Source organism: Xenopus tropicalis, chromosome 7 (genome assembly GCF_000004195.4).
Source record: "Xenopus tropicalis strain Nigerian chromosome 7, UCB_Xtro_10.0, whole genome shotgun sequence".
NCBI lineage: Eukaryota > Metazoa > Chordata > Amphibia > Anura > Pipidae > Xenopus > Xenopus tropicalis.
This window is the reverse complement of record NC_030683.2, coordinates 114,568,874-114,595,633: the sequence shown is the minus strand read 5'-3', so window position 1 is coordinate 114,595,633 and position 26,760 is coordinate 114,568,874. Positions and strand designations below refer to the sequence as shown.

At 42.5% G+C, this 26,760-nt stretch overlaps 1 protein-coding gene across 1 annotated transcript in view; it reads right to left on the bottom strand.

Annotated features, from left to right (window-relative positions):
- Window positions 1-22,832, bottom strand: part of cyth1 (cytohesin 1) — a 28,803-nt gene extending 5,971 nt beyond the window's left edge. The window contains exons 1-10 of the mRNA XM_004916324.4: window positions 22,460-22,832; window positions 12,494-12,641; window positions 11,311-11,377; window positions 10,988-11,106; window positions 9,632-9,712; window positions 8,365-8,477; window positions 7,100-7,248; window positions 5,365-5,476; window positions 1,234-1,310; window positions 731-802 (exon numbers count right to left, since the gene is read on the bottom strand). Of these exons, the coding sequence (XP_004916381.1) occupies window positions 731-802; window positions 1,234-1,310; window positions 5,365-5,476; window positions 7,100-7,248; window positions 8,365-8,477; window positions 9,632-9,712; window positions 10,988-11,106; window positions 11,311-11,377; window positions 12,494-12,641; window positions 22,460-22,478 (957 nt within the window). The 5' untranslated portion in view covers window positions 22,479-22,832. The remainder of the gene's footprint in view (window positions 1-730; window positions 803-1,233; window positions 1,311-5,364; window positions 5,477-7,099; window positions 7,249-8,364; window positions 8,478-9,631; window positions 9,713-10,987; window positions 11,107-11,310; window positions 11,378-12,493; window positions 12,642-22,459) is intronic.
- Window positions 22,833-26,760: the final 3,928 nt, after the last annotated feature.

The window sequence follows — 26,760 nt, the reverse complement described above, 5'->3', positions numbered from 1 at the left end:
CCAAATATTTGGGCTTTAGTTCTCCTTTAAAGCTGCATGCGGATTTACAGTTGCCTTGCAGGATGCAGCAGGTCACTTGTAAGGAAACGAGTTTTGCCTGTTCTTGTTCTGATCCAGACACCCCTGAAATCAGTAGATAATGAGCCCCTTCTTCTCAGAGCAGCCTATTTTTCAGCCTCACAGATAAGTAGCTTTGTTGGGAAGGGAAATGTGATTAAATACCTGGTCCTACACTCACATCCGCTATGAAGCATGAAGAAGGTTCAATCAAATATAAAATGAAAAAGAAAGCAGAAGACATAATGATCATGGCATAAACAAGTCCAACCATTCCTAGTTGCTGCCTGTGTCTCAGGCTTACAGACAGGGAGGTAGTCATCCATGAACTTATGGCTTGCCCCTTTAAAGTGTAAGGTTAACGCCTTTATTAAAAAAAATCTCTTTCAATATAGACCAATGCGACTTGTAGCTATATTTTATGACCAACTGCCAGGGCTTCAGGCTGCCCGTATGCATTAACTTCCTTATCTTGCTGACATGGCGCATTGGCAGATGGATTTTCAAACCTGTGCAGCTCATGAACAGACCAGTATCCATGGTCCAAAGATATTCTGCAGGATTGTCCACCCAACATTGGATTTTTGATTTTAGTGAGGGAAAATATCTGAATTCAGACAGACAAAAAGTAGGGAGGCATGTAAATCACCCTAGCTTTAGCTCTAGTGCTCACCGGTTTTCTTGGATCCTCAACTTCCCGAATACTGAGATTCTCGAGCGGGATAATTCCACGGGGCTCCTTATCCTGTTGAGTTAAGAGAACGTCATTAGGGACTGAGAGATATCAGGAGTGACTACTTCATAGAAACAGAGGCCCATTAGCTTTACAGAACTGGTGGGGGACTACAAAGGGATAGACTATCTTACAGCCAGGCCCAGATTGGTGATCTGTGGCTTTTGGCAAATGCCAGAGGGGCTGCTGTAAGATGCCATAGACAGTCACTATTTAGTGGGACTGTTTGGCCTCTGTGTACTTTGAATGCTTTTCTGTATCCCAGTCTGGCATGGTAACATGGTACCATGGAATTCCAGAACGCCTGCCACATGCAGGAGCATAAGGCATTTTTTTTTTTTTTTTAAAAAGGTCTGGCCATGGACAGACAGCCAAGGGATTAATAAAGCAGACGGGACCCAAAGTCATATTTTCCCATATGCCTCCTTATTAAGATTACTTACCGTAGTATATTCAAAATAATACAAACAATTGTCTGTCAGAATAAACCAACGCCTCTTCCATGTTTTCACTCGACCACCTGCAAAATATTTGAAGACGTAGGGGGTGGGAGGGGAAAAATCATGTATTTTGCTCCATATAAACACAAAAAAAATAGCAAATAAACCCAAATGCTTTCCCAGTCCTAAACAGGTCACTTAGAAGAGGTTTATTTATAAAGCAAAAATTAATGCAAAAACAAACTTTTGTAATTTCACAAAGAATCGAAGGTCCACCCAATATCTTTTCTATAAGGATTCAATAGGTGCTGGGTTGGATGTAAGGGGGCAAATATTTATTAATGTCCAGCATAGGGAGAGTTGCCTAAAAAGGCTTCTGCAATGGCAGAATATTGTGTGTGTGTCCATCTCTCTGCCCCGGGGCCAGGGTGCCGGCACGGGCTTGCTATTCCTGTTGGGTTCACAGGTCAGTATTTACATAAAGTTCAGTTCTATACACTGGGACAAGGATGGGAGAAGCTCACTATACAGGCGCATTAGCTGTCCTTGCGCAGAAGCAAAGCTAAGGGAAGTCAATACATTTGGTAGGGCAGTTTGGCCCATTTCCCAGCCATTTGGGCATGGATTGCCCCCCTAAGACAGCCCACCCACAACATGTGGATAAGGCATCTGTACTCCCACCCTCAGATCAGATTGGACCAGACTGCCCAACCTCCAGGTTGGGCTGTGTATGTACACAGTTAAAAGTCACAATTATTTTTTAAAGGAGAAGGAAATGTTAAATCACTGGGGTGTTCCAATTTCATAGGCACCCCCCATGGCTCATATGACTCAACTTTTATCCCAGGCTGGCACGCTCCTAGAAAAGCCCACCAGCCCAGGGGTACCCTTTCCTTCAGAGTGTGTCAACTTGCCCCAGACTCCCTGATGTCCCATAAAGTCCCCTAACATATAGGCACCCCAGACAATTAGTGTTTCCTTCTCCTTTAATAGCCAACACAACCCATTTATTGAACAGATTTGCAATACAAATACTATAATTGGCCTTCCATTCAACACTGTTTTATTCTGCCCTTACATTAAATAAAACAGCCAAGGACATTTCGGGCAGGGACCACACTACAGGCAATTTGATCCACTCCCAATTAAAAGCAGCATTAGAAGCAGACATGCTCACCCACAGCAGCCCTTTCATGCCAAATTAGGAAAGTCTATTGGTTTATGATTTGACTCTATTCTAACAAATAAAAACAACAAGGGAGGAATGAATCTCCAGCGCCACCTACCTCCTGGGGAGTTATTGTGAGCAGACGGAAGAGCAAAGTTCATCAGCGGCGTAGCGCACAAGGCAGGGAAAGCAGAGGAAAGGGAAACCACAAGAGAGGGAAGGAGGCAAAGGAAAGAAGGCAGCGAAAGGGGGAAGGAAGGGCAAGCGGGTGGGTGAGGAGAAAGAGAAAAGGAAAAATAAGTTACATAAATGAAAGGCGGAAATCTAGGTTCTTACACATCCTCTAGTCACAGTGCACAGCAGCCGGCTCTAGTGCAACATTTGATAGGAGTCAGAGGATGGAAAAAAGGAGCAGAAAGGTCCGTAAAGCTGACCATATATCCATATTTTATGGAGTGATTGCATTGAAATGGAAACAGCTGCTTTGCAAAAGATTTAATATTTCATTGTGGTGAAGAAAACGGTGTACAAAGGACACATGGGTGAGATGGGTATGTAGACTAGGGTACATGTGGCGCTTATCTGCCGGCTAAGAAATTTTACTACTGCTTCAAACCTTCTAAGCAGGGGCATAACTGGCGAGACCCGGGCTCATATACCCAGTGACAGATGCCGCTGGTGTCCCTGCTTACAGACATGTGGCAACTCAAAGCAGCAGAGGCAGTGTTAATGCGCAGGCTGAGAACCACAGGTGCCTAATATTTGGTTAAAAATCTAAATTATCGGTGCAAATACAAATGTTGCATAAAAAAAATGACAGCACTCAGCTTGGATTCACTGGCACTACAGAGCCTGGTGTGAGTGCACTCAGATACAGCTCAGTATAAAGAACATATGCACGTACATACACTACAGACATTTGATCAAGCTTTTCATGGGAGGAAAGGCACCAGTGACCAGAAAGGTTTGGGCTGTGTGCTATATAGCACCTCTTGTAATGTGAGGCTAAAGGGGTGATCCACCTTCAAGTTCACTTTTAGTATGTTACAGAATGGCCAATTCTAAGCAATTGGTCTTCACTGTTTATTTGTTATGGTTTTTGGATTATTTGCCATCTTCTAACTCCTTGCAGCTTTCAAATGGGGGTCACTAACCCCGACAGTGAGAAAACTATTGCTGTATGAGGCTACAGTTTTATTGTTATTTTCCCATTACGGTCCTTGTCTATTTATACATCTCTCTCATTTCACCTGCTCCCTGGTCGCTAAGGTAATTTGGACCCTAGCAACCAGATAGCTGCTAAACAAAAATCGAAATACCTAAAAAAACAAATAAATAATATAACAAATAATAAAAAATGAAGACCTATTGCAAACTGTCTCAGATTGCTCTCTACATCATACTAAAAGTGAACAACCCCTTTTACCCACTGCAGCCACCGCTGTTTATATTAATGGGCACTTTTCTGGTGCCAAGAGGCTCGGTGCTATATGTACCAACTAATAAGTATACAGGGGAAAATTAATAGAAATAACAGTTATTTAGGGCTGCATTTCTATAGAACTAAAAGCATGGTGGGATATGGTAATGCAACTAGAGAATATGATTCATCAAGAAAGCCACTTGCTATCCTGAACACAGTTTAAAATGTGATGTGCCTTTTGAAGGGGTACTACACCTTTACATTAACTTTTAGTATGAAGCAGGCAGTGATATTCTGAGACAATTTGCAATTGGTCTTCATTTTCTCTTTTGTGGCTTTTCAATTATATTTAGCTTTTCTTTTATTCCTATATAACTCTCCAGTTTGGGAATTCAGAAGTTTTCTGGTTGCCAAGGCTGTATTTATCCTAACGACCAGGCAGTGATTTGAATGAGAGCCTTGAATATGAATAGGAGGGGGACTGACTAGAAGGAATAAAAAGTACCAATAACACTGTAGCCTTACAGAGCAATTCTTTGGCTGCCAGAGACAGCAACCTTCATTTAAAAGCTGGAAAGAAGCAAATGAGAAAGGCAAAATAATTCAAAAACTATAAAAAATAAAGAATGGGTATACAACATTCTATAACATACTAAAAATTAACTTAAAGGAACTGTTCAGTGTAAAAATGAAGTAAAATAAATAGTCTGTGCAAAATAAAAAATATTTGTAATATAGTTAGGCAAAAATGTAATCAATAAAGGCTGGAGTGGGCAGATGTCTAACATAATAGCCAGAACACTACTTTCTGCTTTTAGCTTTCTAACATCTTAGTTAGTCCGTGACTTTAGGGGGGGGCACATGGTACATAACTGTCAGTTAGTTTGCATTTGAATCTGACCTGTGTGCTCACAAACTAACTTGAGCAGTTATGGCCCAAGTGCCCCCCCTAAAGTCACTGACTAACGAAGAAGTTAGAAAGCTAAAAGAAGAAAGTAGTGTTCTGGCTATTATGGTAGACATCTTCCCACTCTAACTATACTGAAAACATTGTTTATTTTGCGGTCTATTTTACCCAGTTTACCCTTTAAGCAAGGTGTCCCTCTTGCCACTAATGTAGTTATTATTAGTTCATATAGATTTTGATGAGATATGCCATGATAGGACGAGACAAGGTGCAGTGGCACAAACTGTGTGATAAGTGGCATTTAACCCTTTGCATGCTAAATTTGTCCTTAGCGAGTGTCAGTAGTAAACATACAGCACTGAATGGGAAACCTGGAAACGTAGAATCAATGGTGTTGGCACAGTGGTACCTCTATGCCGACGCCGTTGACTCTACAGCAGGTGGCACATTAAGGCTCAAACACACTTTGCCGTCAATAAAATTGATTTTACTTTGTAAAAAGACATTTTGCAGAGCTGAACTAAAGTGACTCCAGAGGGATGTGATGGGGTGTAGAGAGGAACAACACGACAAAGAAGAAAGAGAGGCTTAAAAGGTGAAGGCTGGAATGAAACACAGCAGAATCCATATTCTTACCCAGTTTGAGGAGCCAGCCCTCTCTGTCGGGGTTAAAGAAAGTGTGCGTTAAATCATTCCCATCATCCTCTGGGATCTTAAATGGCTCATTTCGAATGCTATCATATAGGTTCTATAGGAGAAAGAAAAAGGAAAATACATATAACATTTAACATATCCCACTGGTAGGATAAGGGCCCTCTAATAACGAATACAAATTTATTGCATGGGTCAGTACGTTCTTTTAAAAGGGAACTAAAAATCAAGACCATAAAGTAAGACCGACCACTTGCTGAGAAAGGTTTAAAGGAGAACTAAACCCTAAAAATGAATATGGCTAAAACCCCATATTTTATATTCCAAACTTATTGTACCAGCCTAAAGGATCCAGTTTTTCAAGGTTGTTACAGGAGTTCCTCATCCTGTATTCTATTAGAAGTGTCAGTGTGCTCTGGGAGCTAATGAGAAGCAAAGCTTAGGGGTCATCTCAAATTGTCACGCAGAAGAGGAGCTTCACATGTCATAGAAGCTGATGCTATAGGGCTGATTAATTCAAATGTAAACCGTGCTGAATTCTGATCTTCAATGTAATGTGAATTTGAATGAATTACTAAATCAGCCTTGTATTGTGACATTTACATTCTATATAAGCCGCAAAGGTAATGGATCAGTTATTTGGAAACCAGTTATTCAGAAAGCTCCAAATTACGGAAAGGAAATCTCCCACAGGGTCTATTTTAATCAATAATAATTTGCATTTTTAAAAAGGATTTTTTTTTTCTCTGTAATAATAAAACAGTACCTGTACTTGATCCCAACTAAGATATAATTACCCCTTATTGGGGGCAGAACAGCCCTATTGGGTTTATTTAATGGTTAAATGATTCCCTTTTCTCTGTAATAATAAAACAGTACCTGTACTTGATCCCAACTAAGATATAATTATCCCTTATTGGGAGCAGAACAGCCCTATTGGGTTTATTTAATGGTTAAATGATTCCCTTTTCTCTGTAATAATAAAACAGTACCTGTACTTGTTCCCAACTAAGATATAATTACCCCTTATTGGGGGCAGAACAGCCCTATTGGGTTTATTTAATGGTTAAATGATTCCCTTTTCTCTGTAATAATAAAACAGTACCTGTACTTGATCCCAACTAAGATATAATTACCCCTTATTGGGGGCAGAACAGCCCTATTGGGTTTATTTAATGGTTAAATGATTCCCTTTTCTCTGTAATAATAAAACCTGTACTTGTTCCCAACTAAGACATAATTATTCCTTATAGAAGGCAAAACAATCCAATTGTGCGTATTTCACGTTTAAATTATATTTTAGTAGACTTAAGGTAAGGAGATCCAAATTATGGAAAGACCCCTTACCCGGAAAACCCCAGGTCCTGAGCATTCTGGATAACAGGTCACATACCTGTATATTGTGAATCGGTCTCTAAACTCAGGTGAGTGGAATCGGCACAAAAGAAGATGGGGGGTTACTGGGGGCATTTTTGGAAGCACAGATCTTCCCTGCTAAAGGGCTGTGGTCGCCTTGGGCTGGTACAGTGCCCCAAAACACAATGTACATTATTTCTTCCCTACTTTGGTTAAGCTTTAGTTCTCCTTTAAACAAAGCAGAGGCCTTAGCATATCTCTGCCCCCATACAGTTTAATACGGTCAGCTCTGCTACAACTCACGGCTGTTAGGATAGAAACATCTATGGTTTCCTTCAATATTACAGCCAGCCCTTCTCCTTACCCTTAGAAGTTCCTCGGGAAGGTCTCCGCCATCATTTATACCTCGGTTCATGGAGATGAATCGTTCCACGCCAGGCTTGTCGCGAACGTTGGGATTGTGCAAGCTAGTGTTTAACATGATGACAGCGAAAGAAAGGACGTAGCACGTGTCTGTATAGGACAGAGAGGATGGCACAGTATGAAACAAGTTCATTTTCTGGTTCCATTGTGCAAGGGGGTTTATGTTCTCAGACTTTTAGCAGTTGTAAAACGACATTACCCAGTACCCTGTCCCAGTTATTTTAACCCTAACCCACCCCTGCACAATAGGACATTTCAAGAGCAAAGTTTTTATCTGTAGACTTGCACTATCTATACAGTGCAACGGCTGCTTCATAGTGGCTTATCAATAACTCCAGCAGTCACGCGTAGCATGGCAGCTTCCTCACATATTCAGATAGACAGTTTTATACTTATAGGGCTTGCTGCAATACAATATGCAGTCTGTGGTGTTCCCAGGCAGGCTTACAGGAACCTATACTGAAGACAAAACCTATTTATAAATAGATTATACTTCTCCTTTGATTTAAAGGAACCGTAGCACCAAAAAACTAAGTGTATCTAAAATAAAATGGACTGTTTCCTTTCACTGAAAAAGTTGGGCGTTTGCTTCAGAAAGACTACTATAGTTTATATAAATAAGCTGCTATTTAGCCATGGGGCCTGCCATTTAAGCTTGAGAAAAGGCACAGATTATATATCAGATAACAGAAGCTCTGAAGAATACAACAGTTTTCAACAGAGCTTATGTTATCTGCTATGTAATCTGTGCCATTTAGCCATATTTGAATATAAATAGCAGTCCCCATGGCACCACCGCAGATTTGTTTTATTATTCTATAGTAGTGTTTCGGAAGCAAACATACAGCTTTTACCAGTGCAGGGCAACTTTACATAATATTTTTATTACTTTGATACACTTTTCTGCACATTTGAGATGTTTTTTTCCCCACTATAATAGAATCAGTATCGAAGAAAAAAATCCCTATGAACAATAGTCAGGGAAGTAAAGCTGGAGACACCCAGATCCATTTGTGACAAAGTTGCCACAATATTGCATGTCCTATTCCCAGGAGACAATGATGACGGCCTGTATATTGTGTATTCTTTGTATGTTATGTAAAATTGCACTATAAAGAAAGAAGGGTTTGACGGATTACCTTCCTCTCAGATGCTAAGTTTAATGTTTCAAATGACTAGTTGGGGGTAAGCAATGTACTATCATACCTGTGGACTGAAACACGCCTGGGTTGCATATGCAATAACGTTGCGCAAATGCCTCCATCATCCGGTCGATTTTCTGGGCTTCCCCTGGCAAGCGGAAACTCCACAGGAACTGCCTGGATATGAAATAAACACATGATTGATAACAGGCCATTTGCAAACACTGGTTATTATTCCCTCGTGCCTAAAGACAACTTCAAGCATCGATTGGCAAATATGAAATACGTGGCTGTAGGTAGTTCACCTTTAAATGCGCTTTTGGGATGATATTTTTAGATACTTTGCTTATCGTGCAAGCAAAGCATTCCTGAATTAATACAAGACTGGCATCTGGCAAATTATCTTACCTTGACCAAAGGATTACCCCTAGAGCATTTTGCAGCAGTGCCTTCTAGGCCCACTGGCGTATTGAAAGGTGTTGCCAACAGATATGAGCAAAGTGAGAGATTATTGTTGTTGTTGGACTACAACTCGCTGAATCCTGCAGCAAAAGGAGGGTTGTAGCGCAACAAAAAACAGAGGGCCACAGGTTGCCCATCCCTGATCTGGGGGTTTCTGAAGAGTGAATGAACTAAGCAGTCATCATGCCAGCTGTAATGGCTATATACAGAAATAAAGCATGCTGAGAGCACAGACTAATCTAAACCATCTACAAATGGAAGGTATTTGGAATGGAAGGAACAATACCATAAACTGGAATATTCTCTAATATATTCACTAAAATTTTCCAGAGAGTAATAAATTCCTTGCTCAGATCCAGGTGATGGCAGGTGACCCTACTGCAACAAAGTGGCGACAATCTGCTCTTCCTTTGCAACGAAGTTGGACTTTATCCATAATATCCTATTGCTGTCAGCATCTAACACTGCAGTGACATCCATAGCAGACGCTATGGATACAGAGTCTAACCTCTTGCCCTGTATGCAGGAATAAATGTTTGTCCCTATGTTTATTTTAATCTGTATTTCCCCTTATTACCATTTAATGTTACCAGTAAAAAGATGAATATTTTCTGCCTTGTGAAGAGGGCACGTTACAGTGGTCAGAAAGCAGTGAGCACAGCGTGTTGCACTTGGGAGACAGTTTCCTGAAAGATACCCGTGCTACTCGCTGTGGTACCAATGACCACTTCCCCTTCTCTATCTTCTTTCCTGTCCCTTTGCTTGTAGCAATGACAGAAGAATCTGTCTGTGGTTATGTAGCAGGCGTTTTGTTACATTGATTCTCAGCAAATATTAACTGTTTAGAGGAAACAAAAAGAAACACTGACCTGAGTGCCTGCACTAAGTTCAGGTCTGTAAATTCATGAAGGTCAACAAAGGAATGGAGGACTGAAATGTTGAAGTCATCTCTAAAATAAAAAGAAACAAGGGGTAAATGGGAGAAAAATGTAGGTACTAGAATGTTAATTGCTGTAACGGTTACATTGGAATTGTGGGAAAAGATGCAACTTGCACACTGCACTTATGCTTTGTAAATGAGCCAAAAAATGTCCAGAACCAGATGGGAGAATTATGTGGCAGTAAAGGGGAACTAAAGCTCACTCAACTCTTCAGCAGTTTACACAAATGTTTTTTACATAATACTAGGATATCCGTCCAGCAACTCTTTTCAGAAGTGTTGGCAACCCTAGTGTTAAAAATGGTAATGCAGGAAGAGCCTAGTACGTTAGGATGGCTAACACTTTCAAAGAGCCCCTGGGCTGAAGGCCTGGTAATAGCCTAAAACTGCAAATACCTCAGAGCCCCCTTAAAATAGAAAGTTGATGTAAACTGCACAAGAGCTCAGAGTGAGTTTACATCAGTTCATTTCATGAGTTTAGATGACCTTTAAACACCATGAGAAAGTTTCCGTAACTGCTTGGTGGTTGCCAGCAGAAACTATTATTACAAAACAACTGTTGGGGGAGTAAAATGTTTAGCGAGTATAATAAACATCTGGGATCTAAGCTTTTACCTCTTTGAGGCAGGGGTAAGATGCAGGCAAACCACTAGACAAATGTGCACGAGAGACACAGACCTGTCCATTTAGTGGATATTAGTCGGCAGTAATAAAACTTCGCTATTGTGGGCGAGTAATCTCCCCGATACGCCATTCCACAGGCAAGAATGTAAATCACCAGTGGGATGGCATATGCGCTGCTTCGGTTTCTCGAAGTTGCCTCGCCAGGAAACTCAGGGTGACTTCGGGAAACCGAAGAGACAGATATGCCATCCCACTGGCGATTTACATTTTTGCCGGTGGGATGGCATTAAGGGGAGATTAGTTGCCCACCCAATGAAGATTTATTGTGGACGACTAATCTCTCCGTGTGCCACTGCCCTTAGGGCCAAAGACACATGGAGATACTTAGTAGCAGCTATTTGACACGGATACTAAACGCCAGAAAATCCCCTGCCATAGACAATGCTGAGAATTGCATCTACTAAAACACATGTACAGACAATTATCATCAGTAAAAAGTAGCTGCTACTAGTAGCGCCGTGTGTCTTATACCTTTCAGGGCAGTAAGCCGCCATACATGTACAAAGCTATATAACCCACATTATTTCAGTCATTGAAGCCAGATTTGTCTCACACCTAAAGCCCACTAATGTTGAATGTAGTTTCTATATTAAATGCTCACCTCTCCCCTAGATAATCCCCTATTGCAGTCTTGTTCAAGCCTTCCCCTTTATATAGGAAGCGTGCAATATCTTCTGGAGTGTTACGGAGTAATTCATTCTCCTGCAGGTAAACGATCCCCTAAAAATAGAAAAACATATTTCAGTTGCAAAAATGTGAGCCCTTAAATATGCATTACATTCAGTGATATGGCCCCCCCATACAGCAACATAGGAAAATGGTCCTCGCCCTTAGGTTGCTATTTGCATGCCTGCTCTCATGAGGCAATCCATGGATGCCGATATGGCTAACTAATATTCTCCAATAAGGAAAAAACTTTCAAACCTTTTTAGGATCCATGTTGAATTTCTTTCGTCCCATTCCCATTTTTCTATTTCTTTGTAAAGTCTTGCTGCAAGGGAAAATGAAAAGAGCTTTTACTAGGAGCAGGATATGGTTCATGCAAATATAATTACATTAAGTATATATATATATATATAAAAAAAAAAAAAAAAAAAAAAAAAAAAAAGCACAGTCTCAGGAACTGTTTGATGGGGTGTACCTTTAATTTGGCCAGACACTTGGCCCCTTTCAGACCAGCTCTGAATTGCTGGCTCAAATATGGGGCTCTCTTAATGCCTGCCTGACCAATATCAGGCCGAAAATTGCCCAGATATCTATACTGCAGGTTACAAAAAATCCCATTGATACAGTCCTCTCCTGACAGGTTTCCTTAAGCCCCATTATGATGCAACTGATGATCTGGCCTAGCAATCTGATGACCAAATAAAGTTAAAATTCAAATGAGAACACTCCGTCCAACATTAGCCTAAAGGTGCCCATACACACACACACACACACACTGATATAGTATGAAACAAGGTTTTGTACGATATTCGGTGCAGGTATCGTGGATTAAGGAGGCGTCAGATATCGCAAAAGCCTTGGATATCGGTAGCCCTGTCGATTGAGCAGGGTGGAAAATTTAAATCGGGTGCTTTTGTCGACCGTCAGATATGGGGAGAATTCCTATTGTTTCTACCACTATATCTGACCATTCAGCTTTGAACGTTAGTGGAGAGTATAATATTTTAATGAATAGCACTAAAGCTGGCCCATACATGTTCAGACTTTTGTCTTCTTCCGACGAACGCTCGGATATCTGTTGTACGTTAAAACGCAACGATCTGAAACTAACATTCAGACTGATATTTTGCCATGGTACGAAAATTATCGTAGAAAACCTATTTTTATAGTATCAGTACGTGTATGGCCACCTTTAGACTACAAGCTCTGCAGGGATCTCCTTCATTTTGACTGTAACTGTATTTATTTATATATTTGTGTACGGAGTTAGACATGACAGTTCTATTCATTTCAACATTATCAAATATTCTTTGTCTGGCCTAAACATACATTAAGACAAGCTTTCCTTCCTTGAGTTGGGATTGGCCAGCAGGACAATAGGCCACAATGACATACATGTGACACACAAATAAACACATGCTGAAACCTAAGCCCGTCATACCTTCCTTCATTGGCCTCCAGGCCCTCCACCTCATTCATGGCCTCACTCAGCTCATCCCGCAGCCTCTGAATCTCTTCCAGCAGTTCCTGTTTCCTGCGGCGAATGTTTTCCAACTCAATCCGCTCCTCAGGAGTCAGGTCAGCGGGGACTGCAAAGGAAGGCACAAAACAAACATTCTCAGGCTCTGTTCTGCTCGGCACAGACCTACAGAGAGCACCCTGACTGTACTGTGGGAATAACGCCAGTCCCCTTCGGTGGGGAAGTGTTTTCCTGCTCGGCACTCACCGAGGCCCATGAGGCAATGGCATGACCCAACACTCAGCGCATATTTTGTTTATGAATTGCTTAGCAAACCAGGGGAAATGTAACATTCTGAGAAATTCCTTCCCACTGACGGCTCTACGCCTGGAGGAAATTGCTTACTTAGGGGAAATACTGTTATCTGGCAATTTCAGGAATTTATCGGAACTTGGACACAAACTTTAGACTCATCCTTGACCACAGTTAACTGGTGGCTTTGTTAGCAATGAATTCCCAGCTCATGTAGGAGACACAGGCATGATTGTGCTCACGTGCCTTCTTGGAGATCAGCTCTGCTAGGAACCAATGGACTCAGCCTTGGGAGACATATGCATTATGTTAAATACCAAGGCACTAACACGCTGATGCCTTGTCACTATGAGCCCCAGCTTTATTAGCATTCAGCCGAACTATTCCAGATCCCCCCAGATACAGTGAATAAATTACCCCCATTTCAAAATATAAGGATAAGCTAAGCCACCGAGGAGTTCTATGACCATATAAAGGAACAAGGCCGAAGGGCAAGTGCTTTTATACATGCCATGGAACTCCGAGGTGACTTTTAGTATCCTCATATTTCACAACAGGGGGTATACACAAGCTACAGTGAGTCATGTGGCAAATTACATCACGAAGCACCGATTATAACTGATATCACTAAGCACAGTATATAAGGATTTAATTTACATGAGCCTCACCCTACCTAGTGCTTCTGCTACTGTTTTCAGTGGTACCACTTTAATCAAAGGGATCAAACCCTAGGAATTGTGAATGCAATTCCACCTTACATGTGCCAATTTACAGTCATGTGGCTGAGGACTACTACTCCCAGTATCCTCAGCCAGCCAACAGCTACTTGGCATAGATCCCTGTTCTAAGTACAAAATGGCCAGAACGTAGGATAGAACATTGTATTACCAAAGCTTAAATCAGAATAGACCATTGGTTCTGCCTTCCAAACAGACTTTGTACTGAGAGAAATCAGTATCCAGGGAGGGTATGCAGATTGAGCACAAATATTCATAAAAGAATAGAGTACACACACAGGGCTAACAATGGCACACAGTATTCCTGGGATAAGGGCAAAACACAGGCTCCCTTTCCATTGACATGCACATAAATGACCAGGACAAAATAAGGATCCCATTGTTGGGAACAGCTCTAATACTGTATCACTAAATCACAGTGCAAATGAATGCTGGCCCCGGATACTTAACATACCACCCGAATGAAATCTTTCACAAAGACTTGTTTTTCCCATAAGCAGCTTTGGCAGGCTCATATGCCTATGTCTTGTGACTGCTGAAACCACTGGCAAGGGAGCCTGGCGCGCCGGCATCTGAGTCGGTTACATCAAGTCCAGATTGGTTTAACAACCCTACTTTATTCTCTTGGCAGCAGTGACTCTAAAGGGCAAGTATTCTGCAGGTTGAATGCTTAGGCACTTTCAAACTTTTTACACAGCTTTTCTTTCTCAGCAAAACAGTAGTACAGGTATCGGACCCCTTATCCGGAAACCCATTATCCAGAAAGTTCCGAATTACAGGCCATCTCCCATAGACTCCATTATAAGCAAATAATTATACTTTTTCTCTGTAATAATAAAACAGTACCTGTACTTGATCCCAACTAAGATATAATTACCCCTTATTGGGGGCAGAACAGCCCTATTGGGTTTATTTCATGGTTAAATGATTCCCTTTTCTCTGTAATAATAAAACAGTACCTGTACTTGATCCCAACTAAGATATAATTACCCCTTATTGGGGGCAGAACAGCCCTATTGGGTTTATTTAATGGTTAAATGATTCCCTTTTCTCTGTAATAATAAAACAGTACCTGTAATTGATCCCAACTAAGATATAATTACCCCTTATTGGGGGCAGAACAGTCGTATTGGGTTTATTTCATGTTTAAATGATTCCCTTTTCTCTGTAATAATAAAACAGTACCTGTACTTGATCCCAACTAAGATATAATTACCCCTTATTGGGGGCAGAACAGCCCTATTGGGTTTATTTCATGGTTAAATGATCCCCTTTTCTCTGTAATAATAAAACAGTACCTGTACTTGATCCCAACTAAGATATAATTACCCCTTATTGGGGGCAGAACAGTCCTATTGGGTTTATTTAATGGTTAAATGATTCCCTTTTCTCTGTAATAATAAAACAGTACCTGTACTTGATCCCAATTAAGATATAATTAATCCTTATTGGGGGCAAAACAATCCTATTGCAATTAATTACTGTTTAAATAATTTATTTAGCAGGCTTAAGGAAGAAGATCCGAATTATGGAAAGACCCTTTATCCAGAAAACCCCAGGTCCCAAGCATTCTGGATAACAGGTCCCATACCAGTATTCCCTTATTACCCAAAGCAAAGCAAAAGCAGTCTATCATAGGCCGCTGTTGCACTCATGGACTGATGACAGCAGAGCAAATATGGCTGCACAAACAAATATGCCCCATAATAAGGTTTTTGGTGCAAAATAACCTATGCTGTAGCCTTTATTTGATATTAAAGGGGATACAGGTTATACATTCTCTTTAACACATTCAGACACAATAAATGCATCCCAAAAATATCATCACCTGTTCACATATTATCCAATGCTCAGGTCATGTGATCACCCTAATCATACAGGGGGCCCAAAAAAATCATAGCCAATCTCGTCGAATTTGGCCACCGCAGCTGTAAACCACTTTTATACATAACCCAAAATATTTCCCATATCCATAAATATATAATTACACATACGCCCAAATGGCAGCGACTGACACTCAGGAAGAATAAACTGCTGCCTGTGTGCCAGATCAGAGGCGGCTGTCGTTCCTCAGATTTACAAAGAGACAGAGAGGAATGCTAGGCAAGAATAGCCTTCTGTCTGGAAGGGATATAGACAGGAAATACCCAGAATGACCACAAAGAAAAAAAAAAAAACACACAAAAATAAAAAAAATAATAAACCGTCAAACATTCACTAAAGAACTAAACTATCTGGCGCACATAACATTAGAAGATATGGTATAGACCAACAGCATATATACTCCATGTACATTTTTGTATTTTCTCATTAAAGGAAGCAGCTGGCAGCTTCTACTCATTTCTGAATGCCGACGAACAAGAATCTATGCACTCATAAATACACTCCTACACACCTACGGGACTATAAAATCGTCATACAAAGAGGTCAGAATTAATGTTTAACAGAACAGCATATGCTGGCATGCCAGGAACAGTCCAAGGAACGATCATAGAGAGGCCCATATATACATATATATTAACTGCTACTCAGGTCACACCCCCTTTGTGATTGACAGTTTTCTGTCGGGCACACACTTACAGACCCAGTCTGGTAAAGCATTTGCAAGCTGGCGGCCCAATGGTGGCACTGCCATGGTCATTATGCCAGCTGTAAGACTGATCAGCCGGGCACCCAGGTTCCCTGTTTGCACGCAGAAGCTGAGCCACAAGAGGTTAACAGACCGGCTAACAGATTCAATCTCAAAGCATTGCTCCCTTTGTTTCGGGTCTCGCGTTACCATGGTAACCACAGCCTGTACCAGACTTTGGGGGTAGGTGCAAGACAACTACGTTGACATCCAAAACACTCGACTCAGCTTCCCGAAAGAATTTCCCAGTATGCACTCAGCATTTATTCATTTTGTAAGCAGAGGAGTCTCTCTCCCGAGGGAGACACAGAGAAAACACCGGCCCTGACTTCACCCCCCCCACCTATTTAGAGCCCACTATAAATCCCTTTAAACCGAATTATTCCTACATTCCTAATTTCTAGCACAGAATCACCGACAGTGTTCCTTTAATTATGCAGCAAAAGGAGGGGAATCGTGTGAACACACAGCCAGGACAGGAAATGGCTGCGTACCCCCTTCTCTTTTCCCCATTCACCAAAAATAAATAAGAGTGAGCAATGCTAACAGGATATCCTCACCAGCGGTGAACTTGCACCCATTTCCTCCATGTTGCCATAAGGATATCCTGAAACTGGGTAAGGGAACTGCATTGGTTTATTATTAGATCAGTATACATTATATACAAACATTAGGCTCTGCCCCAATGGAGCTTACCATCAAGTCCCTATCACATTCATACATGCTATGGCAACATCAACGCAGCACATCTGCGTTGAACAAAAGACATTTTATGAACAGTAAAATAACTTTTTTTTTTATAACGGAACTAATAAAACCAGTGAGAACAAATGATTTGCCCAAATAAAGGCAGGTACTTATGCAGAGACGGCATATGGCGCCCACAGAACATTGGTATTAATAGAAGAGCATGTACACCTGCCAGGGACACACAGTGCTCTGGATCAATACAAAAAGCCGCAGCTCAGAAGGTTCTGGTATGGTTCTTCATTGAGTTCCGGTGCTATGTAATAAAGGCTTGGTATAACTTACCCTGAACAAGTCCCCAGAGATGGGGCAACACTAGAGGATGTGCCGGGACATGAGCAAATGGTGCTGCGCTTCTTCTTGCATCTTCTCATCGCTATGTACCTCAAAGACTCACCAGCCAAACAGATGGCACCCATCTAGGCACAGGCTCTCGTACTAACCTCTGGATGTCCTGCCTGGGGGGCCCGCTCCCTAACAAGCTACAAGCTGTGCAGCATCTGCTCGGTGCAGCCGGGTGCCACCTGCCCAATAAAGTTATCCAACGTGAAACAAGCGTGACGTGCACATATCCCGGCAATGGCACCAATACCCTCGCAAGATGGAACTAATATATTCCGTAGCCTGCCCGTCTACTGTACAGCCGGATGGCAGTTTGAAGGGAAGATGCCTGAAGAGGAAACTATAAAATAAGAGCCAAATGAATCTGGCGCACAGCTAGACCTTGGCCAATGCCAGGGTGCTATTTTATATATAGGTACCCAAGGACAAGAGCTTAGGGCAGCAGCTTTGAAGCAGGGGCCCACGTCAAGGTTGTTGTACACCTTTCTGATTCTATAGGCACATGTACCAACCAGACAGGAGTTGGCAAATCTGGCCACTGCCATCTATACAGGTATGGGATACCTTATCCGGAAACCCATTATTCAGAAAGCTCTGAATTATGAAAATCTGTCTCCAATAGAGTCCATTTTAATCAAATAATTCAGATTTTTAAGATTGATTTCCCTTTTCGCTATAATAAAACAGTACCCTGTACTTGATGCCAACTAAGATATAATTGCCCCTTATTGGGGGCAGAACAGTCCTGTTGGGTTTATTTAATGGTTAAATGATTCCCTTTTCTCTGTAATAATAAAACAGTACCTGTACTTGATCCCAACTAAGATATAATTACCCCTTATTGGGGCAGAAAAGTCCTATTGGGTTTATTTCATGGTTAAATGATTCCCTTTTCTCTGTAATAATAAAACAGTACCTGTACTTGATCCCAACTAAGATATAATTACCCCTTATTGGGGGCAGAACAGCCCTATTGGGTTTATTTAATGGTTAAATGATTCCCTTTTCTCTGTAATAATAAAACAGTACCTGCACTTGATCCCAACTAAGATATAATTACCCCTTATTGGGGGCAGAACAGCCCTATTGGGTTTATTTAATGGTTAAATGATTCCCTTTTCTCTGTAATAATAAAAAAGTACCTGTACTTGATCCCAACTAAGATATAATTAATACTTATTATGGGGCAAAAAAATTCTATTGGGTTTGATTAATGGTTTATTGATTTTTTAGTAGACTTAAGGTATGGAGATCCAAATTACGGAAAGAACCCTTATCCGGAATACCCTGAGCATTCTGTATAATGGGTCCTATACCTGTATATGAAGTGCTGTGGACCCCGACTTTGCCCACAGCTATGCCCATATGCAATACTCAAATGCTTCAGCCCCTCTGGCATTCCTCCCCCGCCAGCCTTTTATTTACATACTTGCACCTGCCCCACACCTGGTGATGTCATCGATGGGCGGGACAGGGGCAGGTACATAGATTATGATGGGACAGTAGATCAGTCTGGCTGTTTCTCTGCACTCCATTTATATATTTATATTAACCTGCGGTTGACCCGAAACCTGTGGGTCAGTAACATTAGCGAAATTCTACACTTACTGAACTGCAAAAAAATGTGTTTATTACATACAAGAGATCTTGTTTCTACACGACACATATATAAACATAGAGCAGCACAATCTGTAAAAGATATCCTTACGGGCAAAGTGTTGCCTCGTGACTCAGGAATCACATAACTCTCAGTGAGGGCAACTCGTAAAACACACAAGCAAAATTCAATTTGGCCTAAATGGTGATTAAATAACCACTGTGCACAGCAATGGGTGCTGACCCTAGCAACTTAACAGTTTACAAGCAGCATGGGGGAAGACAGAGAGGGAAAGGATAAAAAAAAAAAAAAAAAAAAAAAAGGAAAAAGCAGAACAATAAACTTCCCTTTAAAAAAAAAAAAAAAAAAGAAAATCAACCAAAAATAGAACTTCCCCATATGAAATGGTATCGTTTGACTGTAAACTACAAGAGGCTGCACCCTAATATAAGCCCGTGGGATATCTATAGGGGCGACAGGGCCCCCAGTTACAAAGGCACTTTGTGGGACCCCATCATGTGATGCAGGACCTGCATTTCCCAGTTCCCGCAGGGGGAGCTGCCCTGTGGGCGTGGGGGACCCGGGTATCAGTAGTTAAGCCCCTCGTGGATAAAGTCCATCATTCTAGGGGTTTTCAGACTATTAGCAACCCAGTACACCACTACTAATTGTAAAAACAGAATGTCACTGACCCATAGAGCTTACAATCAAAGTATGTCCTAAACCAAAGGATCTGAAATCCAACAATCCGGCCTCCAAATATCATGGGACACTATACAAACACTTTTGGACAACACTGCTCTGCCCCATGTAGGAGGAAACTCTATAACAGCTGAAGTGCCAGAGGCAGTCTAGCTGCCTAATACTCTTACGTAAGGACAGGAAAGAACACAAGGTATCAGTGGCATATAAAGGGTAATGTAGCCTGTGTTTAAATTCTTTCATTAAATAGTTAAGCTTATTGTCTGCACAGAACATTTCTTCTCTGAATTTCCCCCATACGCTGACAGCTCCATAATTACCATCTGCTATAGACTTTCCTTTATAGAGCCACGCTAACAAGCAGAGTGAGTGGGTTTCTTCCTGTATGGATGCTATGGGCACAAACTGCATGACAGGTGCCAGCGTCGCACAAGCTGCCAGAACAGCCAACTGTGCTGCCAACGCTGGTGCCACAGAAAGAACGGAATATTTAAGAGTCTTCGTGGGGGGGGGGGGGAAGGTGGAGGAGGGATTCACGAAAAATATATAATTCAGAATTAGGTACTTTCTGGATCTTGATACTTTATTGGGGAAAAAGAATTGTTGATAAGGGCCAAATGTGGTTCAATGACCCGAACGTGCTGCTTATAGGATTGGCCCAAGTCTCCAGTATATGTTACAACTTTAACAACATTAACATTATTGCACCGGGGGCCCAAATGTGATACCCTTAATCCACTTGTTCTTCCTGTAGGAGCCAACAGGTGCGCTGCTTGCGCAAGGCAGGTGAGTATAACACACACCAATAGACGTCCCAGCAGCCTTGGCAACTTGTTCCCAAAAGGAATCCATTATTCAGAATGTTTTTTTTGAATAAGAAACTAGATTGAATCTACAATTCCAGTTTGAACCCTAAGATTTGCTATAGAGTTACCAATCTCCTTTCTATTATAGGGGCAGAGCTTAGGTCCTAGGCTCGATTCCAGCAGGACACTGTTTGCAAGGAGTGTAAGGACTAAGACGCACTCAGCTACTTGTAGCGGCTACAAAAACAGACAATGCTGATAATTGTCTCTACATGTGTTTTGTAGCCATGACAAGCAGCTGCTACTAAGTAGCTCCATGTGTCTTAGTCCTAAATGTTCTCCTTATGTTTCTGTGGGTGCGTTTCAAACAAATACAAGCAGGTTCACTGGCTCCTGATCAAAATGACCCTTAGATTGTAAGCTCCACTGGGGCAGGAACAAATGTGAATGATTTATTCCTGCATTAGGGGACCACGGCGACTTTAAATTTGGTTCCTGATCCATCAGTTAGGAATCAGAAGCACAGAGTGAGACAATAAGGATGACTGCTTCAGGCATCTCCCCATAGTCTATTCCGGATACTCACTGACCTTACTCAGCTGGGGGCCCAATGCCATAATTCGGATGAGCTTCCTTTGTGTTGAATCACTCATAACTAGACACTCAGTACAAAGGGCAAATAATCAGCAAAAGCCATGCCAATGCATAGGATACATCCCAGTTTATATATCTGCTTAAACGGAACATTTGCCTCTTAAAATCAATTCCTTCTTCTGAGCCACTCAGCAAAAGCTCAGGTTTCTTGCAGACGGAGTACAGCACTACATACATGAGTAGCACTTTATAAATAAAGATATAAATACATACTTAGTGCCCAGGGCCAGAGAAAGTGGTCTGTGTGTATAGAAAGAGACGCCGTTCCCTGTAATAGCCGAGGCAGGAAAATCCCAATGTACAAGGGAGTAGAACGAACAGGGGTAATAAATCAAATATATAGCATATAAAAACTGGATTATGAGGAAGCCACAGCTAAATAACCATTCTATAATAATAATAATAATGCACTCACAGCTGGGCAGAGCAATATAATAAACCCAGCAAATTGTGCATTCTACTTCCCCTACTATGATGAACAAGCCATAATTCTGCAGCCAAGTCAGCGGCGCCCCAGTCACTGTAAGACAAGGCTGCCTGTGACCCTATGATTTATAGCCCAAGTCACAACACTGTTGCTGAACTACAAGTCACAAGTTCCTGCTGCACAGGAAGCTGAACATCTGGAGGCCGACGCATGGCCATCATTTTGCCTTATTACACACACTTGCAGCACTTTGCCTTAAGCTACCTTGCCATACAATGCATAAGAAGACCCAGAAAATAGAGTTTTCTGCATTCAGCAATGTAATTTAGATATTAAACCCCTTTAAACGCAACAAATGCTCAGCTGGGTGGCCTGGGTCCTACAAGGAGCAGAGCCACCCCACTTGCCTGCACCCAATAGCTGCTAAGGGTGTCTCTGGGGCATTTGCTGTACAGCGCTGTGTACATAAGTAGCGACATGTATATAAACATACATACATTTGTTTTACATAGACAGCCAGAAGGGCCAACCAAACTGCACCCAGAGGGGGGGGGAGGGTAATAAAAGAGTGACATCCAACTTGCAGCAGCCCCAGCAGTTTTAGAACTACAACTCCCACAATCCCAGGAGGGCTGCAAGTTGGACATGCCTGATGTATATACTAAATGCATCTAACAACTGTAACACAATGAGAGAATCGGATTGTGGCCAAGAGAAAAAGCCCTTTCTACATTGCCTCCAAATTTGTACTACAACTCCCAGCATGCCCTCCCAGCTATACCAAAAAAAATCACAACTGAAGGGTCCTATCACACGTTCCCCAATGGTTTCTAATCGCTCTAGTTTCCCCCAAGGGACACGAATGTGGCTTTTTGGTTGGTTTAGCAGAGGCACTGGGCCGATAATTCTACCAGAAAGGCTTTGGGAGCAGGCGCTTAATAAAAGCCGTACCCCGCAAGTGTCTGTAGCAGTGGTACAGGCCGCCCCTCACTCACCATAGATGGTATCTTCCATTATTAGGGTGGGAACGGGTCACCGATACGGCTGCGCCCTAGGGATTTGACTAAAGCGCCCCTCTCCCTGTGTGGTTGGTATTCCCCAGGCCCCAGACAATCCGCTCCACTCGGCTTCCTGTCTCAGCTATACTCGCAACCGGCGTCTCCTCATCAAGCAACCAGAACCCGGCCCGCCGCCTTCTCCATTGCAGCCAACCGCAAGCCTCACGACTCCGGTCATGGAGTTCGACGGACACAACACGCCACCAATCAACGCATACGGTGGCAATTGTGGTTGGAGGCTTTGGGCGGGGTATGGGCGGAGCCTCGGTGAGCAGCCCCTTTGTCTTGAGGACGTCCTTGCCTTATTCCATGAAGTGATTGGCCGCCGGCGCTCCTATATTCGTTTAGGATAACGGGAGGGGAGGGGCGAGAATAGACTTGATTGACAGGTTTACAACGACTGTAGCGTTGGCCAATAAGAAGGTGAGGGTCGGGAGTAGAGGAAGGTGTGACATTAGGAGAGGAAATGCTGAGGGCATGCATCATACATAGAGGGGAATTCTAAAGGAATCCCGGGCACTTCCCTACCTGTCTGTCTGCGCCACACGTCACCTGTACGTGATTGATCAGCGCAACAGCCCAGTGGGGCATGATGGGAGCTGTAGTTCTGCCAGATAACGTTCAGCTTCCGTGTGGTGAGGACTTATTGGGGGGGCTGCGACACTTAGGCTGCTGGAACAGTCTGGAGTTTTAATTCTACCAGTTAATATTACCATTTATAGGGAGAGCTTGCTAGGTAGGAGCTGCCCTGCTGCTTTTCAGGTAAACCAGAAACGTACAGATAACAAGAAATGTAATGGTATCAAAGGGTTTGTGACTGGGGGTACTGCAGTAACATAACAGGGAGCTAATGGGCCCCCCTTAACTTTGGTAGCAAGACATTAAGCTCAACCCCTACTGTGTAATAGACTGAGAGCAGAGGGGGTGTTAGGTGTAGGTAGTGGTGAGAAAGCTTTGGTAGCCCCTTACATATCCTGTGAGGGGGTCCTGTAACCCCCAGGATTAGGAGACTTCCCTTAGCAGTATAAGGCTGGGATTGGGAGGGATCATTCTCATTGGTTCCCCTGTGCCGGCACTGGCAGAGATGGTGGTTGAAACTGAGAGTTTGTGGTAAGGGGAGTCCCCAGTGAATGAGAGTAAATGGGGATAGCACATGTAATAGACGTTCTAGGATATTATGGGGGTGGTGGGGGCATATTTATACTGGAGCTCTATAGAGGGGTTAGAAAGTAATTAAAGGTTTACCAAGAAGTGATAGTGGGGTAGGACACTTGGTGAGGCGAGGCACTAGTTAAGTGCAGCACCCCTTTATTCACCCAGATACGGTTTGAAAGGAATCCTTGATAGTCTGTCTCTGTGCCTTTAGGCTCACAGTGTAATGAGCTTCTTCCTCTCCTTGTTCAATTGTGAAGTGATGGACTCTGGGACTTAAAGTCCCTCTAGCGGATGGTATGCAGACTGACGGGAAAGGAGAGGGACTTCAATTCCCAGAATCCATCATGAAACAAGTGAGGGGGGATTGCACTACACTGTGAGCCTCGCGAGTATCATGGTTTCCTTTCAGTCTGCGGATTCAGGTATATTTGTAGCAGTTCAGACAGTGTTAATGCAACTTTTTTTACATAAGCCCAACTAAATAAGCTCATCAGGGAAAGGGTTACATTTTCCTTTAACGTGAACCATTACATGCTACCAACCCCTAAAATGGAGGTATCCCAACAGCCTGGCCAGTGGATTAGTGAGTGGATATTGGCCATGTATTTATTGGGCTGGTTTCAAACTCCCATTAGGCAAGGACCACATTAGCGCCCCAGTATGATCCAATCAGTTGCCAGAACTTGAGTGGCCAAATGAGGCAGAGATCCCCTTGTTTGGCAAGGTGTATGGCTGGATTTATACTTCAATTACCATGTTTATTAACACATTACCTCGTTATTGCTTTATTTTATTATAAGTTATAGGCCTGCTGTGCTGCCTCCCACAGCAAGCAGCTTCTTGCCCCAGGAGCTAGCAGTCCTCTCTCCGCTGGTGCAGGATGGGGCCAATGCCATGTTCTGCCTCAGGGAGAAGTATATAAAGTATGAAGGTGCGCCAGGGCCCTGCACCATGGGGGGGTGGAGAGAGAGCTGTGTCAGATGATTGTTTCCCCCACATTAGCTAGCACCTCTGATGCATGAACAAAATGACTGTAATAGTTGCCCTTTAGTCTGAATTGTTAGCTATTAATTGTGCCAATGAATGTTCAGACTTGGCACCCAGTAGCCTCCATGTACATGAAGAGAGAGAGAAACTGCTGCAATCACACGAGGGTGCGGTGTCCCTGGAAACCACAAAGCACACGGAGGTGAAATTAGCCCTAGTTATGAGAGGGATGAGTCACAATAAATCTAATAATCATCATGTAATGGGAGAGTGAAGCAATGTAATAACCCCGAGGGATGCAGAAACGTAACATTATCCTGCAATAATGACAATGCTCAATGCATGCGATACAAAACACACACAGCCAGAACCAGCAGTGCCAATAACCCACAGACAAGTTAACTCCACAATATAACCTGAACACCACAGTGGTTTGGTTTTGCCTTTTTCATTCTTGTTTCTTCCCCAGGCCGGAGCTGCTTTTTAGAATAATGCAGTGTCCTAGGTAGTGTGCTCAGGCTCTGGATGGTTGAGGCGTTTAAGCTGCAGATTTATCCCTTTATCTGCCCTCCCCAAAGGCCTGTGCAAAACATATGTGCCTGAAAATTGACCAGATATCTATTTAAAAACTTACTTTGATAGGGGACTGCATCTTCTCATTAATGTTGTTTTCTCCTGACAGCCTGCATTATGATCTGATCGCTGGCCTGGGGGCCATACAATCAAATCTGCCCAGTATGGCCCCAGTGTTGGTGTATGCACAGCTTTAGGTTAAAGGAACAGTTCAGTGTAAAAATAAAACTGGGTAAAATAGATAGACTGTGCAAAATAAAAAATATTTTTTAATATAGTAAGTTAGGCAAAAATGTAATCTATAAAGGCTGAAAAGGAATGGGCTGATGTCAACATAACAGCCAGAACACTACCACAATCTAACTTACATAGTTATAGTTACATAGTTACATAGGGTTGAAAAAAGACCATCAAGTTCAACCCATCCAAGTAAACCCAGCATACCTAACCCACACCTACCAATCGATACACTCACATACATACACTATAAATACAACCACTAGTTCTAATTGTAGATATTAGTATCACAATAGCCTTGGATATTCTGATTGATCAAGAACTCATCCAGGCCCCTCTTAAAGGCATTAACAGAATCTGCCATTACCCCATCACTAGGAAGGGCATTCCCCAACCTCACTGCCCTCACCGTGAGGAACCCCCTACGCTGCTTCAAATGGAAGCTCCGTTCCTCTAATCTAAAGGGGTGGCCTCTGGTGCGTTGATTGTTTTTATGGGAAAAAAGAACATCCCCCAACTGCCTATAATCCCCTCTAATGTACTTGTACAGAGTAATCATGTCCCCTCGCAAGCGCCTCTTTTCCAGAGAAAACAACCCCAACCTCGACAGTCTAACCTCATAGTTTAACCCTTCCATCCCCTTAACCAGTTTAGTTGCACGTCTCTGCACTCTCTCCAGCTCATTAATATCCTTCTTAAGGACTGGAGCCCAAAACTGCACCGCATACTCAAGGTGAGGCCTTACCAGGGATCTATAACTGAACTGTTATGTCCCATGTGGCCCCCCTTAAGTCACTGACTAACTAAAGGTGGCCATACATGGGCCGATTCTAGCTGGCGGTATCAGTCCCTTAGACCGATTCGGCATCTTATTGGCCCATGTATGGCCACTAACGATGGGGCTGCCTGACCGACTTCTGGCCTGAAATCGGGCAGGTTTGAAAGTAAGTCGGATTAGGACTGCATCGGCTTGTTGATGTGGTCCCCAAACCAACGGATGCCTATACCTGTCATTATAATTTGATTGTTTGGCCCCAGGGCCAAATGACCGATTTAGCCCGATGTCACCCATTCGTAGGTGGGGATATCGGGAGAAGATCCGCTCGGATCTTAGCATGTATGGCCACCTTAAGAGATTAGAGAGCTGAAAGCAGGAAGTAGTGTTCTGGCTATTACGTTAGACATCTGCCCGCTCCAGCTTATATAGATTAGATTTTTGCCTAATTAACTATATTACAAATATTTTTATTTTGTACAGTCTGTCTATTTTATCCAGTTTAATTTTT